The sequence below is a fragment of the Cuculus canorus genome, chromosome 1 (assembly GCF_017976375.1).
Source record: "Cuculus canorus isolate bCucCan1 chromosome 1, bCucCan1.pri, whole genome shotgun sequence".
In the NCBI taxonomy this organism is placed as follows: Eukaryota; Metazoa; Chordata; class Aves; order Cuculiformes; family Cuculidae; genus Cuculus; species Cuculus canorus.
Genome location: NC_071401.1, coordinates 169,572,564 through 169,589,487, shown reverse-complemented (window position 1 = coordinate 169,589,487; position 16,924 = coordinate 169,572,564). Strand labels below are relative to the sequence as shown.

The window sequence follows — 16,924 nt, the reverse complement described above, 5'->3', positions numbered from 1 at the left end:
CATTTCATCTTCTGTGCTGATCAGTGTTATTCCTTGCTCTGCTGACATCTGAGATTTTCTCAAGTATGAAGTGATCTGATTTTTTTTTCCCCCCACTTCACACCAATAAATGATTCTGAATTTTCCCATCAAAAGCTGTCAGGGCTGGGAAATTTGAGCGGAAGTAGAGGCAATGGAATTTGCCCTGCAGACTTTTATAAAACCCCATCCAACATCTGTTATGTACCAAGTTTATGAAAGCTCAGTTTACTTCTGGCAAATCAAAGCTATTCGTATTTTTCATTTTTACCCTTGATCCCTGGTACCTTCATTGCTGTTGTCCTCTCTTCATCATGGGCTGTGCCCAGTATGGAAAATTATGTTTATTGTAACTTTTTATATGTTGATACAGCAGGTCTACTCTGAAATAATAATAGTAGTATTTTTGCACGGATACCTTCTAATTGCTTTCTGAGACACTGAGCAATTGTCCACGTGGTTTCACTTGTATTAGCCTTTGTTACTGATGCATATTTTGTTCAGACCTGTATATACTTCTGACAGATTGATTTCATTATGCAAATAAGTTCTAAGAATGTTACTTTCACGCTCAGAAATGAGCATGAAAAAATGTCACCAGTGTCAGTGGATGTAGGGAACCGTGTTGCTGAATTGATTCAGTTGAAAACTGGGTCCTGGAAGAATAAAAAGGTTTTATTTTAGACTGGATCCTTTTCTGGGTGCCAGCTCAAGGGACAGAGGACACAAAACCTTATTTACAGGAGCATGAGCTTAGGCCGTCTTAAACCATATGTGAATGTATTTGTAGTTTGTAATACTTAACTGAGAATTACCTCAACTATTAATACTTAGATGTCTGGATGTCATCTGCGTGCATGTTGCCAAGCTTTGATAAACTTACCTTCTCAGTAGATATTTAAAGTGATACAAATACACTTTAAGAATGTGTTTCTAATTACAAATTCATTATTTAGCTTTTAGTGCTCCTTTTATTTTGCTTTCCACATTTTTTTATGGGCTGAAAGGAAGCTTATATGCTGATATTTTGTAATACAATACAAGTGTTTACTGCTGCAAAATGTTGTTAAAGCCTTAGCGGAATAACTTTGGAGACAATGAAGTGTTGTTCATCCTTTTGAAAGAGGAAGAATTATAAACCTAAACTGTATTGTTGCTGTGTGTAACCTTTAACTCATCATTTTATGTAATTTAAAAAGTTTTACTGACCTTTGCTTCCTTTTTCTGATACTTGTGGAATGCAGATATTAGCATCTGTCATATCTTTGATTTTGCAGAGATAAACAGGATACTACTTCATGGATTTTTGTTTTCCTTTATTTTTAATTTTCTAACCCTGATTTCCTAAGTGCTTGCTACACCAGCTAGTCCTGCTTTTTTTAAAGGAAGCTCTAATTTCTGCATGGATCAAGATATTTTGCAAGGTGCAGTGTTCAGACAGACCATAGAAATCGGGGATTGGGCAACAACAATTGCTGGAAAAAACAGTCCGGAAACAGTTTCTTTCTTTTAGTGAAAGATAAGTTAAATAGAGAACATAACCTGGAAACAATTCCTCCAGCGGACATTATTTTAAAAAATTACTTACAGTGCTTAAATGCAAAAGGTTTGCCTCAACATCTTATAAAATCAGAGTGCTAAGAAGCCTCTACTAACTTAATATCCAGCTGGGACACAGGGAAGGATGTAGTCTCTTGAACCGTTTATGAAGTGATAGATGCATTAAGAACTTCAAAGTGCATCTTTTACTGCAATGGTGCTGATCTCAGAAGGCAGGAATAACTATCTCTTTAGTTTTGCTTTTAAGAAGACTAAACAGCTCCTTTTTACCCTGTGGAACAGAGAAACACAGATGTGCCCAGTTTGTGGGCTTTGGATCTGTTCTGAAAGGAACTTAAAAAGCACAGTCTAGTAAATCAAAGGCAATCCAGTATCTTGATCTACAGAGAATCAAAGTCAGGAATACAAACAGTCTTCAGAAAGTTGTTCTTCATATGTGGTTTATTTTCAACCGTTATTACATCATGAACTTGAGAAATGGCAATTGAAGGGCGTTTCAGCTGTTTGTCTCAAGGCAGAAAGCAAGAATAGACCCTGAAGACTGAAGGCCTTTTCAGCAGAGTTTTCTTCCATTATTGTTGTCCAATTCCGTCTTACTTTTTTATTCCTAGCAAATTACCCATCTTGTCTCCTGTCACCCCATTCTGATGGCTGTGTTCACTGAGGGATGTAATTTTATACATGCTAGCTTTTTACCTTCGTGGAAAACGGTTGTGTTACTGTACCTTAAAGGTTGTAGAGGCTACATTCATAGAAAACCACATCTCTGCTGACCTAGGAGCCATGCTTATTTCTTTCTGATTTTTGCATACGTGCCCTATAAAATCTTTGTAATAAGGTCTCAGTTCAGCCCTGCAATTCCAGATGTAGATCACAGACAGATAGTACCAGGGACCTTTTCCTCATGGTCACCCTTTTGCAATAACCTGTCTTGTTGAGCCCTCTGGCAAACATTTCCTCTCCCAGAACAATTGCTTCTGATTTCTAATCAGAAATCAGCAGCTCTGATCCAGAGACCTGCTGTCTTTAGCTCCAACCTCGAGTGGGTTGTTTGAAGATTTACTTTTAAAGAACAGTATTTCCAAGGCAGAACAAATTGTCCCATTTGCAGTTCACAGACATAAAAATAGATATGTAACTTTTGATTTCTTTGCAGTGAATTGATACCATTGAATCAGCTAACCTTTTGTATGCAGTCTCATTTCATACACAGCCTCCTTCATTGCTTGATGTCAGTACAGTCTCAGTATGCAGCAGTCATCCATCAGCAGCAAAATGGGATTAGCAGGGATCAACCTGTATTGTTTGATGCAGTAGCATGGAGCTATTGCATTGAATGCAGAATAACTAACAGTTTTGCTTTTGGATTTGTGTGTGGGTTTTTTATTTTTTTTTTTTTAAATTAAATCTGCCTTACAAATTATGTTCATCATTATTTGCTTCTGGGTGATGAAGCATCACAAAATCAGATTCAGAAACCATAAAGAGAGGGACCAGAGAAATGCCTGATAGAAATCTGAAGCCTTATGAACTGTGGACTACATGAAGTATACCTCAGGCTATTCTTAGATAACGTACAGAAGCTTTTCATGTTCTGTGTTTCAACATATAAACCCAGTTAGTTAAATTTGTTGTTTATTTTTCATTCTCTCTTGATTAAAGCACACTAACAATGTGTGAGCTTGCTTTTTTGATCCTAGGTTCTACCTCAATATATGGATTCAGATTAATGCTAAAAATACTAAATGGTAATTTTTCGTGGTTGACAACTAAATTTGCTCCTGAAATTTTTCCTTGTCAATGACATACTAATGAAACTTGGATAGAAGTAACATCCAGATCATGCATATTTAAAGCCCAATTAACTGTAAAATTTATGCAAATACTTTAAATACATATGAATATGCTCTCTAATGTAAGTGAAATATGAGGCTGTATTGTCTAATATTATAAATACATCATCACAAGCTCCAAGCATGCTTTTAAGAGTAGTTACAAGATATATTAAAAAATACAGCTGTCCACAGCTCTTGCTTTGATGTATAAGTAACTTGGAAAGCCATTCTATATTGCCAGGTTTTTTTTTTAATATAAATACACACTAAACCAAAACAAGTGGGATTCTGATAGTAATAGTTTAATGAATTTCTAGAGTAATACTTATCTCCATTTGGTGTGTTGTAGCTCAGTGATGTGATCATAAGATCCAGTCTCACAAACACTTGCGTAATTTTTTTGTAATTTTACAGGTGTGAGTAATAATGGAAGGATCAGCTACAGTAAAGTGCGTAAGTGTTTTTTAGGTTTAAGGCCTTTAATAACTAGTTACTACTCTGATAAGAGGAATGAATGTTTATAAAAATTGACACATTGCAGTATATCCAAATGTCTTTGTAGTTGTAGTCATTTCATAGTCATCTTCATTACAGCTGAGAAACTCCCATCTGCTATGTGTGAATCCTTGAGTATGGAAGGAAAACAGTGTGTTGCAACATATTTTCAAGACAGCGTTCTTGAGTTGAAAATATGAGGAGAGAAATACTTACTGGTAATAAATCAATACAGTTCCTCTGTTGATACTGGAGGAAAGTATCAATAAAAAAATGTGGGGAGGAGAAATCTCCAGGAGTGCTGGAGCTCATTCTGTAGCTACCAACTACTGCAAATAACTAGCAGTTATTATCATAGGTAAATACTGAACTTTGTACTGTCCATTATACCGTACTGACAGTGTTTTTATTATAGTCTGTGTGTACCCTTCTGTGGTGTGGCATACATCGATTTTTGATTTTATTGTTCAGTATAGCTTCTCCCTCCCACATACGCTGCACAACATAGTGTTCTCTCTTCCCTTCTGTTTTAATTTGCTTCTTCCCACAAAGCCTGGAGGCTTTATTCATGTGTGGAAGTGCTTATAAAGTGCTAATAATATGAAAATCAAGTGCCTGAAAGCATGCTGCAGAGACCAATAGACTTGGGGATGAGGTGGGAGGATGTTCACTCGTAAGTGTTCTCCTTTTCAAGCAGAATGCAGATTTGGCAGGAGGACATGGTGCTTGGATGCTGTATTGGCTGTGGCTGAGATGGAGTTAATTTTCCTGGAGCAGCCCTCATGGTGCTGTGCTTGGTATCTGTAGCTAGAAAGGTATTGATAACTGACCAGGGTTTTGGCTACAGTGGAGCAGGGATCCCACAGCATCAAGACTGTCTCTGCAATGTTCCTCCCTCACCAGCAGGCTGAGGGATGGGCAAGATCTTGGGGAGGGTACATAGCCAGGACAGCCAGCCCAGACTGACCAAAGGGGTAATCCATATAGTATGACATCTGCTTAGCAATAAAAGCCAAGAGACAGGAGAAGGAGTCAGGGCGTTCGTCGTTACACTTGTCTTCTGGAGCAATTGCTACACGTACTGAAGCCTTGTTTCCTGGGAAGTGGCTGAACATCACCTACTGATGGGAAGTAGATAATAAATCTTCTGTTTTCCTTTGCTTCTGTGTGTAGTGTTTGCTTTTGCTTTATTAAACTGCGTTTACCCTGACCTACGAGGGGGCGTGTCCATTTTATTTTCTTCCTCCCCTCTCCTGCTGAGGAGGGTAGCGGTAGAGTGGCTTAGTGAGCACCTGGTGTTCAGCCAAGGTCAACCCACCACAGATCATAGAATCATAGCATATTTTGACCTTAAAGGTCATCCAGTTCCAACCCCTCTCATGCAAACTTGGACTCTTAAGTAGACTCTTAAGATCTCTGCTAGCGTAGGGTCACTTGATGGATATGTAGAGATTTGTTTTCAAATGGCAGTCAGATGCATTTGTTATGTGCAGAAAAGAGATGTAACTAGCCATCACAGTTATTTCTGAAAGCAGAGCAGAAAGGAGCCAGATCCTCTTATTTCCTAGTTTGGCTGTCAGCGTGTCCTCACAGATGTTTGTGTTGGGACCTACAGATGAGTTGAGGGAGGGGATGTCTGTGCAATGATGGAGGCCAGGGATACTTGTATCTTGTCTACAATGCTGACTCACAGTGATTTAAATTGTAAGTGTTCAGAAGGAACACTTGAGAATTATCTTTTTAACAGTATGAAATACATAAATCTCAAAGATAAATTTTTGGCTTGGAATATATTTCATTTGATTGTGGTCGTATTTGTCTTGATACCTAGACTGAAGGCAAAACCTCATTGTACACGAAGTCAACTTTGACGTGCTTTTTGTAGTGTTTTGTACAAGTCTTGATCTCATATTTTGTCTTGTGTATTCTCTCTTGGTTTTGTAGTGTAAACTGACTCCTTGGAAAAATTTCTGGCTTTTTTTATTGTAATTTTTTTTTTTTAAAAAAAAACTTATACGACATTACAGTGCCATTTTAGTCATTGTGGCACTTATTTCTGGGAGAAACTTGAAAACTGTGTTTGTTTAGATTTCTGTCAGCGTATTCCTTCAAACCTGCTACCAATATTTTTTGCCCTGCGTCTTCCAAAGAACTTCCAAACTCTGAACATGACTGCTGTACTCAAATGGATTAAGTTTGAGCAGTGGAAGGAATCCCTTGAGGTTTTGCTAAGTTTTTAATATTGTAATAGTCAATAGTTTGAAGGTTTTATCTTTATTATTTAATGAATAAATACATTTTTAAGTGGGTTTGAGTGGTTCCTCTATTTCTACAGTGACTTAATATTTTCCTTTGTATCACATTACGGAGTCCAAGGAAAGAAGCCCATAAAATAATGTATGAATATACAGTATGCTCCTCATGCAGCTCCCTGAAGGTACAGATATAGGAAACATATAGCTGCTTTGGATTATTTAAGTATTTCTTCTATGGGAGCCATCACCTGCAATCAACTGATTTTCCTGAATGGGTCTGACAGCCGTAGAGGAGGATAATTAAATATTGTGCAGTGCAGCATACTAGCTCTAAAATGTCAGTAATTCATCTGCTTAGATTCTAAGATTTCTGAAGAAATAAAGGGCTTCTTGACAACAGCTTCTTCATGAAAGCAGTTTGTTAAAAATATTTTGTATTGCAAGTGCAAAAAACCCCCCGTCTGTATTGCCAGTAGACATGTAAAAATTGAATACTTAATAGCGCATGCATTCAGATTAGTTAAATGAATGTGTAGTAGATGGTGCCAAAATGCAATTAAGCTATGCAACAGTAGCATTGAGACAATCGATATAAATAATTTTATTATCGTGATGCTTTGCAAGCTTCGTGAATGCAGGGCTGTTTAGAGAATGGATATTTAGTTTCACATATGTAGAGATTTGACATTTTCCCATTCTTTATCAAAATGGAAAAGGGAAAAAAAAACGACCAACCCTGGAGTTTTCTGGAGCAAGGGTGAGGTCAAGGTGAATGGAAGAAACTGCGTAGAGTCCTCTGTCCCATAAAAAACAGTACCTAAATCTCACGGTATTCAGTGAGATTTTGTTATGTTTGAGCCTGTACAAAGTCAAGTTACAGCTATAAGTGGTGAGTGATGTTCTGCCTCCGCCCTTTTATCAGCACCCGCACTCTGTGTGCCCAGTGACGATCTCGTTCCAAAACTTAAATCAAAATAACACTTCTTTTTTTGCTGGAGGAGGACCTTGAGCCACCTTTGTGGTAGCAGCAGTGAATTGTGGCAGACTTGCTGTTTCACAGAAGTTCATCCTTACTTAGAATATGGGACGTGCCTGTGTTCAGTCCCCATTACATACCCAAATCGGAGACCATAAATGCTATGTTGTGATATCTGTGTTATTAGGAAAAAAATCCTCTTGTGTACTTCATTTGTGTGAAATTAAAATATATATTTACATATTTGTATTGTTTCCATGTCCAGAATGGATAGTGGTTAGTGAATAATACATTTGCTTGCAGATTTATTCAGCTCTATCACAGGTGCTTGATTTAAAGGAAAATGCCACCATGTATGACAGGTGATTTTGAATCTTTTTTAAAGCTAGCTGAAGCAAATATCATTCCAAAATTTAGGCAGTGAAATCTGAAAGCCAGCTTGGTCTTTTTGTCACGTTATAGAGATACTGATGGAACATAACAAAAGCAGAAAAGATAGTTGTATATGTGGTATTATGTATTTATAGAATGTGTTTTAAAATGCATTTACATTCCTAATGAAAACACTTTCTTTCTATAATCCACCAGCTGACTGATGTGTGACAGCATGTCAGTTGCTGAGGCCTTGCACAGAAGTCCCAGGCACTTCTGCAGGCTCTCTGGAGCTCAGATTAAGTAAATCCAGTTAAGTAGATCCTGCACAAGAAAGAAAGTGGTACTGTGGCTTGTTTAGATGGATGGTCAAGGAAAAAAAACATTAGGGGTTTATTGAAAAATTCCTTAACTTGGGAATTTAAATTGCAGTTAAAGGAAAAAAGAGGAGGCAACTCTACAACCTCATAAAATAGTTGGTTTTAACTAATTCCTCAGACAAGGAGGTTAATCACTTTTATTCTACTTGACTCTGACAGTTATATATCTGGAATAAAAAAATCAGTTCCACTTATATTCAAACATAAATTTCTGTCACTTTGCAACTGAAAGATTTCAGTGGCTCATTTCAGTTATTTTCTGTTCTTGTATGTTAACATTGGCGTTGGCATTATTTCAGACTTAGTAAAGCAATGGTACCTTATTGAGTACTGTATTTTCTTAAAATATGTGTATTCTAAAACAGATCAGCAACAGGGTCTCCAACTCTTAAAACTTGAGTGAGCTAAGCTGGTTGCATTTGAGACAGTATTTTCATTGCATGGTGCTGTTGTAGTCATTTTGCATTATGCCAGTAGTAGCAGAAGTTTGAATGATGGGATGTGAGAAATAGAAGAAAACGATCCAAACAAAATAAACCAGCAGCTCAGCATTCGCCAAACTTGAAATTCAAGTAATACAACAGTGCACAGTCACTATGTGTTGCCCTATTTTAAACCTTGATGAGGATGCATACTTAAGCAAGATAACATGGCATTAAAAAGGCATTAAAAAAGTATGTGTATGTTTGTGTGTGAGTTTGTGTGTATATGTGTGTATATATACATAAAAATTAAAAAAAGGCATGTGCTCATCTTGTACACCAGTATAATATTTGTAAATATTCTCATTTAGAATATTAGAGTTACTTTTTTCACATTTAAAGACTAGATTTGCATGATAGGTTTTAGTGGGTTGCATAAGACATGTAAGAATTGAAATTACATTCCTTGAAAGATGAGTCAAAGATGAACTGATTTTTGCTGCCAAAATAAGAGAATATGACAACAATTGACCAAATATAATTAAGGAACCACTGAGAAGTGTTTCTTCAGCTTGCTTTCAATATTTATAAGTTCTATCAGTTTGGAATTACAGATTATAAAGCAGAATGAGCAAGCAGAGCTAGAGAGGAATAATGAGAAGTCCCTTGCTGGAAGATTGGTGCCAGCATGAGCAAGCTGCCCAGGTACTGCAGAAGTCTTGTTCTGTAAGGACAGCTGGAGTTCTGCCTGTCTATTCTCCAGTCTCTGAGGAAGACATTTGAGGGCAAGTTCTAAGATTGGAGCCCAAAATATAACACCTTTTCCCCAGAGTACTTAACCGGTTTCTAGTTCAGAGACTTCCTGAAGTAGTCTGTGCAGTTATTAACCGTGAGCAGATTCTTGCTCAGTCTCCCCTTGAGTCTTGTAAGCTTCTGATTGTCGTAACATCCTGTGGTGAGGAGTTTCCACAGTGTAGTGCGTGGTGTGTAGAACCACTTCCGTGTGCTGTATGCAACCTGCGACAGCTGGCTTTTTGTTTGACCCTCACTCTTTTGCTGGAGGATGTGGTAGATGCAGCAGATCCTGGGTGCCCTCCTCAGCCCTCCTGCAGTGTGTGAGTTGTATCATACCTTCTGCAGTTTTAATCTGTTTAAGAGAGGAAGATCAGAACTGTGCCTGATACTCAAAGTGCAGTAGGTGCATTCACTTGCATAGTGATTTTTCTGGTGTTTTTCTACTCCCTTCTTAATTTCTATCATTCATTTTGGCTGCAACTGAATGTTAACCAAATAGCACTTTAAAAATGCCTGCTATGATACTGGAAGCACCTCTGTTGTGTCAGCTAAGCCTTTGAATGGTTACTGAGTTATATTTGCCAAGAACAGTGACACTAACATAAGGAATGTTGGTGAGTTTTATATAGGGAAACTTTTTTCTAAAGACAAACCAAACCTGTAATCACAGAGATAAAATTATAAGAAGCAGTTTATAGATGAATGTAATAAAGGCTTTTACAGTTTTAGCTCCTCTTATTCAAGACCAGGTGGTTACACTAAATTCACACCTTAAAAACTGCAATGTTATACTTCAAATGTAATGATACAATACATTAGTAATCTTGAAAAAAAACCGAATAATTATTTAAGTGAATTGAATTAAATGAAATTGTAACTTTGGAAGTAGTACTTAGGGATTTTTGTACAGAGGGAGTTAATTACTTTTTCTCAGAAGAAATTTCTTTAAATCTTAAGTCTAATAAACGCTCAAAAATAGTAATAGTCTTTGTTTTCCAGCAAGAGTTTGCTTGGTCATTTTCAGTGTTTGTCGCAGCTCTTAGCTGTTATTGTCACCTTTGCAGGGGGGAAGTGAGCACACAACGAAGAACTTAGGTGAAAATGTCTTTAGAAGTTTACAGCATACAACAATACAAGCTTAGCTGTAGATAGCAAAAAACTTTTGCAGACCGTAACTCTGTATGTTATACCATCATAAAATGCCGTGTGATCCCTCCTTTTTGTAAATTAGTGTGTACTAGGATTTTTAAAATATTTGTAAGAAAGTGCTATTAATACTTCTCATAGTCAAAGACATACTAGGAATCTAAGATTTCTGTAACCTTCATTTCATCATCTGTCTGTAGTTCTGCCTGTCCTAGAACATGACCTAAATTGTTTTTGCTAAATTTTATAATGGGCTCTGTAATTTAAAGTAATTTAGTACTTACGCCAGTGCAGAAAGGCAATAGTTGCCTATGATGGCTAAAGTTATTTCTATATAATTTCATCTTACTGTGTCAACATTTTGTCTTTCATTTTTATATAAATTTGTCGTTTGTTTATTAATGGTACCTGTTTTTATCATTAAAGTTGAACTGAACTGTTCCTGTGTTAGGATATTTGAGGAATTTTGTTTTAAACTGAAATATGTGCAAACCTACCAGTGCCATGAGGAAAACAAATTTTTTGAATAATCATCTCTGTTCTTTGCACTGTCATGGTAGCAATGAACGTAGAACTGAATCTCTGCTTAGGCATTTTGTGTATTCATAAACTCTAGCCTTTTTTATGTGCTACACAGTTGTTGGAGATAGATTAATTTTAGCACGAGTAGACAAAAGCCATAATATAGAAGAGAACTCGGTGCTCTCTGAATGCAGCTGTAGTCTGTGTGCGTATACACCCCAGTGTGGTTAGTAGTACGGGAATCCTCGGTGACTGTGAGTGTCCGGAGGTGGGTATGGGTGGCCAGGGTGGCTGAGACAACATGCTGTCCCACTCACAGGCAGAGTTTGGCTTCCAGTTGTATGGCCCTGCCTCTTCCCTGTGCTGCCTTTGATGCTTCTCCCAACTTTGCAGAGATGTATGCTGGCATCTTCAGTTTCTCATTAAGATGAGAAAAGTAATGTTTACTTTGATGCAGAATTTGCATTTTTTTTTGTGAGAGAATAATCTTACGTGGGAGATGCATTTTCAGTTACCGGGCGTCGCTGTCTCAGCAATTTGCTCAAGGTTTAAGCTACCCTTCAAAGTGTAAGGCTATTGACACTAGTGGCAAAGCTAAAAAATATTTGAATGATTTTTAGCAGTACATTTGCATACTAACAAAAAATCCCAGACCAACCCTGAGAACTTTCTTCCTAGGTTTATTAGGGCTTTAAAACAAAACAAAAAAAGTAAGGGACTTGGTATAGCAAGGCTTGGTCAAAAGGAGGATAGTGTTCCCAGAGATTCCCAGAAAAAATATCTGAGTTGGCTTTCTCTTTTCATAAAAAATTAGTTTTAGAAACTGTTGAAATAAAGTAGAATTACATGTTTAATATATTATTTATTGCTCATATAAGGATTACAACTGAAGTAGTAGATTTAAAATATGTCAGCTAGCCACTAAAACCCACCAAGCACCATAATTATAATGTAAAAAGCTATGCACTCGTCAGGTATTTGGATTTTTCAGTGTTACCATTCATTTGTTCAGCACTGTGTTTAAACTCAGTGTGAGATTTTTAGTCTAGAAACTGGATCAAATTCAAATTAAAGTTTAATAAGAAAAAATTGAATGTCTAAAAAAGCAAAAGTAGTATTTGTGCTGTATGTGAACTTGTTCCCTGCCTTGTGGAAGTAGCAATTCACTCTATTCAAAAATTGGTGAGAAATTTGCTGCCTGCTGCCTTAGGATAAATCTCCTGTTGAAGGCACACAACAAGGAAGCTTATACCACACTTAAATTAAAAGGGATGATGTGATATATTACAAACTGAAAAAAAACTTGGGACAGATATGTGCAGCATTTTGAAGGTGAAGATACTGTTAGTACTTCATGAACATAGACATGAATACATGGGGTATTTTTCCTCATGGTCACCCACTTCGAAACTCTGTTTATGAAGGATGCTAATTGACAGATGCAGGCAGGTTTGTAACAATGCTGACGTGTCCTTTCACATTCTGTTCTCTGCCTGAAGCATTTTTTTTCAGCTTTAATTGTTTTCCTGCAGCAACTGAGTTAAAGTGATTTTTTTTCTTAGTGTATTTATTGATATTTATATGCAAAAATTCCTTGCATGATTATTTTTCAAAGTCACTGGCCTGTCCTTGGGTAGTTCTCTCTGTGTACTTCTGTCTTTGCTTCAGAGCAATCATCATAATACATCCAAAAGCTTTTTTACATGTGGGGATGGAGGGTGTTCCCTACAGGATCCTGTTTTCTGTAGGTTAGTAGGTATTTGTTGCTGTTATTTTCCATCAACATTGAAATTCTGTTTTCTATAAAATAAGTTCTCCTGACTATCGTATTGTTCTCATTTTAAAAAGGAAAGCAAGTCCCTGCATGTAAGAATACAAGCCAGGGTGATGAAATAGCATCCTAGATTGTTCCCTATCTCAGCAGGGGTGAGTGAAGCTCTGCCCAGCTGCATTACACGCCCTGGGATCAGTAGCTCCGGAAATGCCTCAGGAGCTGCCACTCCATCCAGCAGCACTCACGCTGCAGTTGCCCAATGCGTGGCTGCTGCCTTTTCTGTCTTCCACATGATACCAAATAACACATACCTGTAATGGTAATAAGAATCAAATGGTGGAAAAATAAAATTATTTGAATCTAAAGTGTTCTTCAGACACGTGTTCCGGTCTTTTTCCTGGTATGAGGACAGTGCCCGTATGTACCTAACAGGTGACTCTGGCCTCTGGGTACTTTTTCTGTAGTAAGAGTATTTTTTCTTTAATTTCTTGGATGAGTGACTTCATCAGTGGTTCCAGTAAGTTCAGCTGACATCTACTCTGCTTCTCGTTGGGGTAAAAAAACCCCTCTTTGGCTTTAGAATTAGGCTGCTTCTAGTACCATGGCAGTCCTCGAGTCGTAGTTCACATGTGCAGAGTCAGCTTGTTGAGAGAACATAAATTCTCAATTTCTGTCAATATTTGAATAGAATATTTAAAAATTTCTAGTGTTTCTTTTTTTTTTTTTTAGAAATTGTTTATCAATAATAATTTGTCAAAAACTTACAGTCCTGGTTTTGAGTCTAAGTACAGTGAACTGCTTGAGACACAGTCCAAGAGAAAGCCAAAATAACTAACTGAATACTTAATTATTCTGATATCTTTAAGTTAACAACCTTAGTTATCGCATGACAGCTCTGGTGGATATAGGCAGGTACATTTCCTTCCAAGCATTCAGCAGCAAGGCCGTGCTCGTAGTGACCCTTAAGAGTTTTCAGAGGAAGAATATTTCCAAAGGCTTGCAGTTGAATTTGCTCGTCATGTAAGTTGATCAAACAGCTGGTATGTTTAAGTTCTAGTGAAGAGGAAACATTGTGCAATAAGACAAATAATTAATTCAGAAGAAAAAATATACTGGTATTAAAAGCTACATTCTGGTTTTATTTTAGACTGTATATTCAGATCCTTTATTGATACAGCAGCAGAGTGACAGAATTTAATAAAATGAAATCTGAATAATATTTAATTCCATGCTTTGTATTAGTTGGTCAATAGAGAAATGACAGGAGTATTATGGTCTACTGTTAGTATAAAGAGAATCTTACCAGAGTGGTGATTTCCTGTCTAGTAACTGTTTTTTTCTTTTTTCTTTTTTTTTCTTCTGGCATGTTCCTGACATCCCTACTTGCTTGTGGGAATGAATATTTTGACCCTTGTGAATTGTAGAGCCTATTGTGAAGAATGGCAGGCCTCCAACGTCTCACAGCATGCACTCATTTCTCCACCAATACACAGGATCTTTCAAGAAGCCCCCTTTACGGAGACCACATAGCGTCATAGGGGGCAGCCTCGGCTCTTTCATGGCAATGCCCAGAAATGGGAGCAGATTAGGTAATTTACTACATTGTTTGTTTAAGTACGTTTTTCTATGAAGAATAATGTCTGTATTGATTCTTAGCAAGAGATAGAATTATTGTAATGCTTTAATGAATCTCTGGGAATGCAGTAATATTTTTCTGGGGTTATTAGAGAAACTTCTTTTTGAGGTACTGAATGTCTCAAGATTTTTCAGGAAGAAAGCAATTACAAGAACACACAGAAGACACCCATGAATTTTTGACAAGTTGCAAAGTTACAAAATATTCTTTCTTAATACTTAGCAAGAAACCTGTGTATCCATCTCATTTGAATCTTGGTGAGAACTGCAATAAATTGAACATGATAAAAATAGAGGATAATTATCCTATATTTGGAATTTAAAAAGAACTGGTGTATTACTTAGACCTTTCATTGTTATAAGAAAAAAAATTGCTTTCTTTCAGTGATAAATTAAGGCCACTCAACTGTAATTATCTTTTTGCTGTGGTCTCAAGCTATATTTGTGGTTCTGTGGGGCAAAGAAGTTGTGAAATTTTTTTTTCCTCCTCCTTCAAGTAATTTGTCATATTGCTGCCTCCAGACACCATTAATTTTTTACTTTATGTTACTTGAAATTATGCTTAATTAATTGATAGTAAAAAATGAAAGCAAGTCACAGTTTAATTCGAATTTTATGAATTTTTCAGTCTTCTGCCCTACTTTAGAAGTGTGTGGTAAACTGATCTCCTTCAAGATTAGGCTGTGAGTCTTCAAGATATAACCAAAACACCTCTGTTTTTACTTCTGCTGCAGAATCACTTACGTTCAAAACTTTGCCTTTTTACTGTTTGTCGTATCATTCAGACTGAAAAATTGAACAATATCTTCTTGAATGAACTTCAGCAGCTGTTTTGATCACAGAAGAAAATGTAGTAGTGTGCACATTTTAACCACTATATCAATTCCTGCTTTCACTCAAGTCCATATACCCTTAATTTTTTTCTTTTTCTTTTTTTTTTTTCCTTTTGCTTAGCCAAGCTTTGCTTAAATTGCCAAGAATCTAACAGTGTGACAGTTTTTTTTTAAATAAAATGTACTTAATGAAATCTTTGGTTAGGAATATTTAAGTCTTCTATGGATTATTTGTCAAATCAGGTGCATATAGACTGTAAAGGGACAGCAGAGGTGTATACTTCTATACTCTGATTCTTGTGTGTTGCCTTTAAAAACGTTCAATAACATTTTAAAATGTAAATTTACCAATAACTTATTTATTTTCAAAATTTCACTAGGAACTTATACTTTGCGAAAGGAAAATTCACAGTTTTTAGGTTTTTTAATTATTTTCCATTTATCTCAAAGCTATATTTTTTTACCTAAAAATAGTTATGTGTAAGTATTGCAGAAGAATGCCATTTGTTTTAATTTTTTTTACATTATCAAGTTTTATAGGTGGTCAGGGGTTTAAATAGCACTCACAATTTTAATATGTTAGTCTGTGGGATGTGTTAAAATAACATGTTTTAAATAGCTGCAGATTACTGTAGAACTTGTAATTTCATTGAAGTACTATGGAATAGATTTACTGAGTGCATGCACATATATGTTAAAGAATCCTTTTTGCTTTGGATGCAATGATGCTCTTGATGCCATTATTTTTTGTTTAGTTGTTTGATAAAAATTTAAGCTACTATTCCATGTTATCTAGTGCTAGATAACTAAAGTACAAACATATACAAGCATAATTACTAACACTCTTCCTGTTCCTTCTTATATCTTTCCTCCTTTTTTTCTTGTCATATGAGAGTGGTTATTACTCAGCAGGTATATGAGCTTTTCTGTATTGGGATAATGACATTAGAAATGAAATGGTCAAATATTCCATACTACCTTTTTTCCTGTGCTTTCTTCATTCATCCTCTTTTCTTTCCAGTTTTTCCCTCTATTCCAGTGGTGGGAAAATGCTGTTAGAGAGATATCCTTGAAATATCAAAAATTATGGCAGATAAAGGATGGTTATTTTGTTCAAAAAAACCAGATTAAAATGAGACCTGCAACAGGTGCATCTTCATGCTGCTTGCTTTTGCATGAGATTATCGATATAAATATTGTTTGAGAAGCCCAGGAGGGTTTTGGAGTTTTGTTTTCTGAGAATAGAAGATGAGTTTCTGCTATTGTGGTAAGATGTAAAATCCAAAAAATATTTTTAAAAGAATTTCTACTTGGAAAAATTTCTGTTAGCTCTGAGTTTGGTGAAATGTTTTGTAAAGACAAAAATTGTGAACTGATCTGTAAAAAGTGTGCCTTTGTTTTAAATTTTGTAGTCATTTTTAATTCAGTATTCCATTATCCTGATGATTCTAATTAATGGAGATGACTCTCAGGCCAAATTGTGAATCAGCCATGGCACTGATGTGGGGGAAGATCTAACTGAGGGTTTTTTTAGCTCTGTATGTCTATACAGCTTCTAAAGTCTTACATCTCCAGAAACATTTAACTGCATGATGTCCATGATGGCACCATAGATAATAAGTCTTTTTTGGTCCTGACCTGGCTGAATGCAAAGCTTAGTTGTCCTTGCCTCCATATTTATATAACTGGGAACACTGGAAAGACGCTTGGAATGTGCAAAGACGACTGAAACTGCCCTTCCTGATGAACCTCATTAGCAGCCAGGGGAGAGTTTGCCTCTGCTTTTGGCAGTTGTGTTAATAATAGTTATGGAGAGGCTTTGTTTCTTTGTCATAGATATTGGAATTTAGAGGAATTATGTTTCCATACAGCTTCTGTAGATGGGTCATGTTAGCGGCAAAGACAG

General features: G+C 36.4%; 1 protein-coding gene across 2 annotated transcripts in view; it reads left to right on the top strand.

The window, feature by feature from the left end:
* Positions 1-16,924, top strand: part of CDK17 (cyclin dependent kinase 17) — a 93,073-nt gene that overhangs the window by 38,048 nt on the left and 38,101 nt on the right. The window contains exons 3-4 of one of the 2 annotated variants that reach the window (XM_054057059.1): positions 3,828-3,866; positions 13,975-14,139. In XM_054057059.1, coding sequence (XP_053913034.1) covers positions 3,828-3,866; positions 13,975-14,139 — 204 coding nt within the window. The remainder of the gene's footprint in view (positions 1-3,827; positions 3,867-13,974; positions 14,140-16,924) is intronic. The other variant, XM_054057060.1, reaches the window with a different exon arrangement.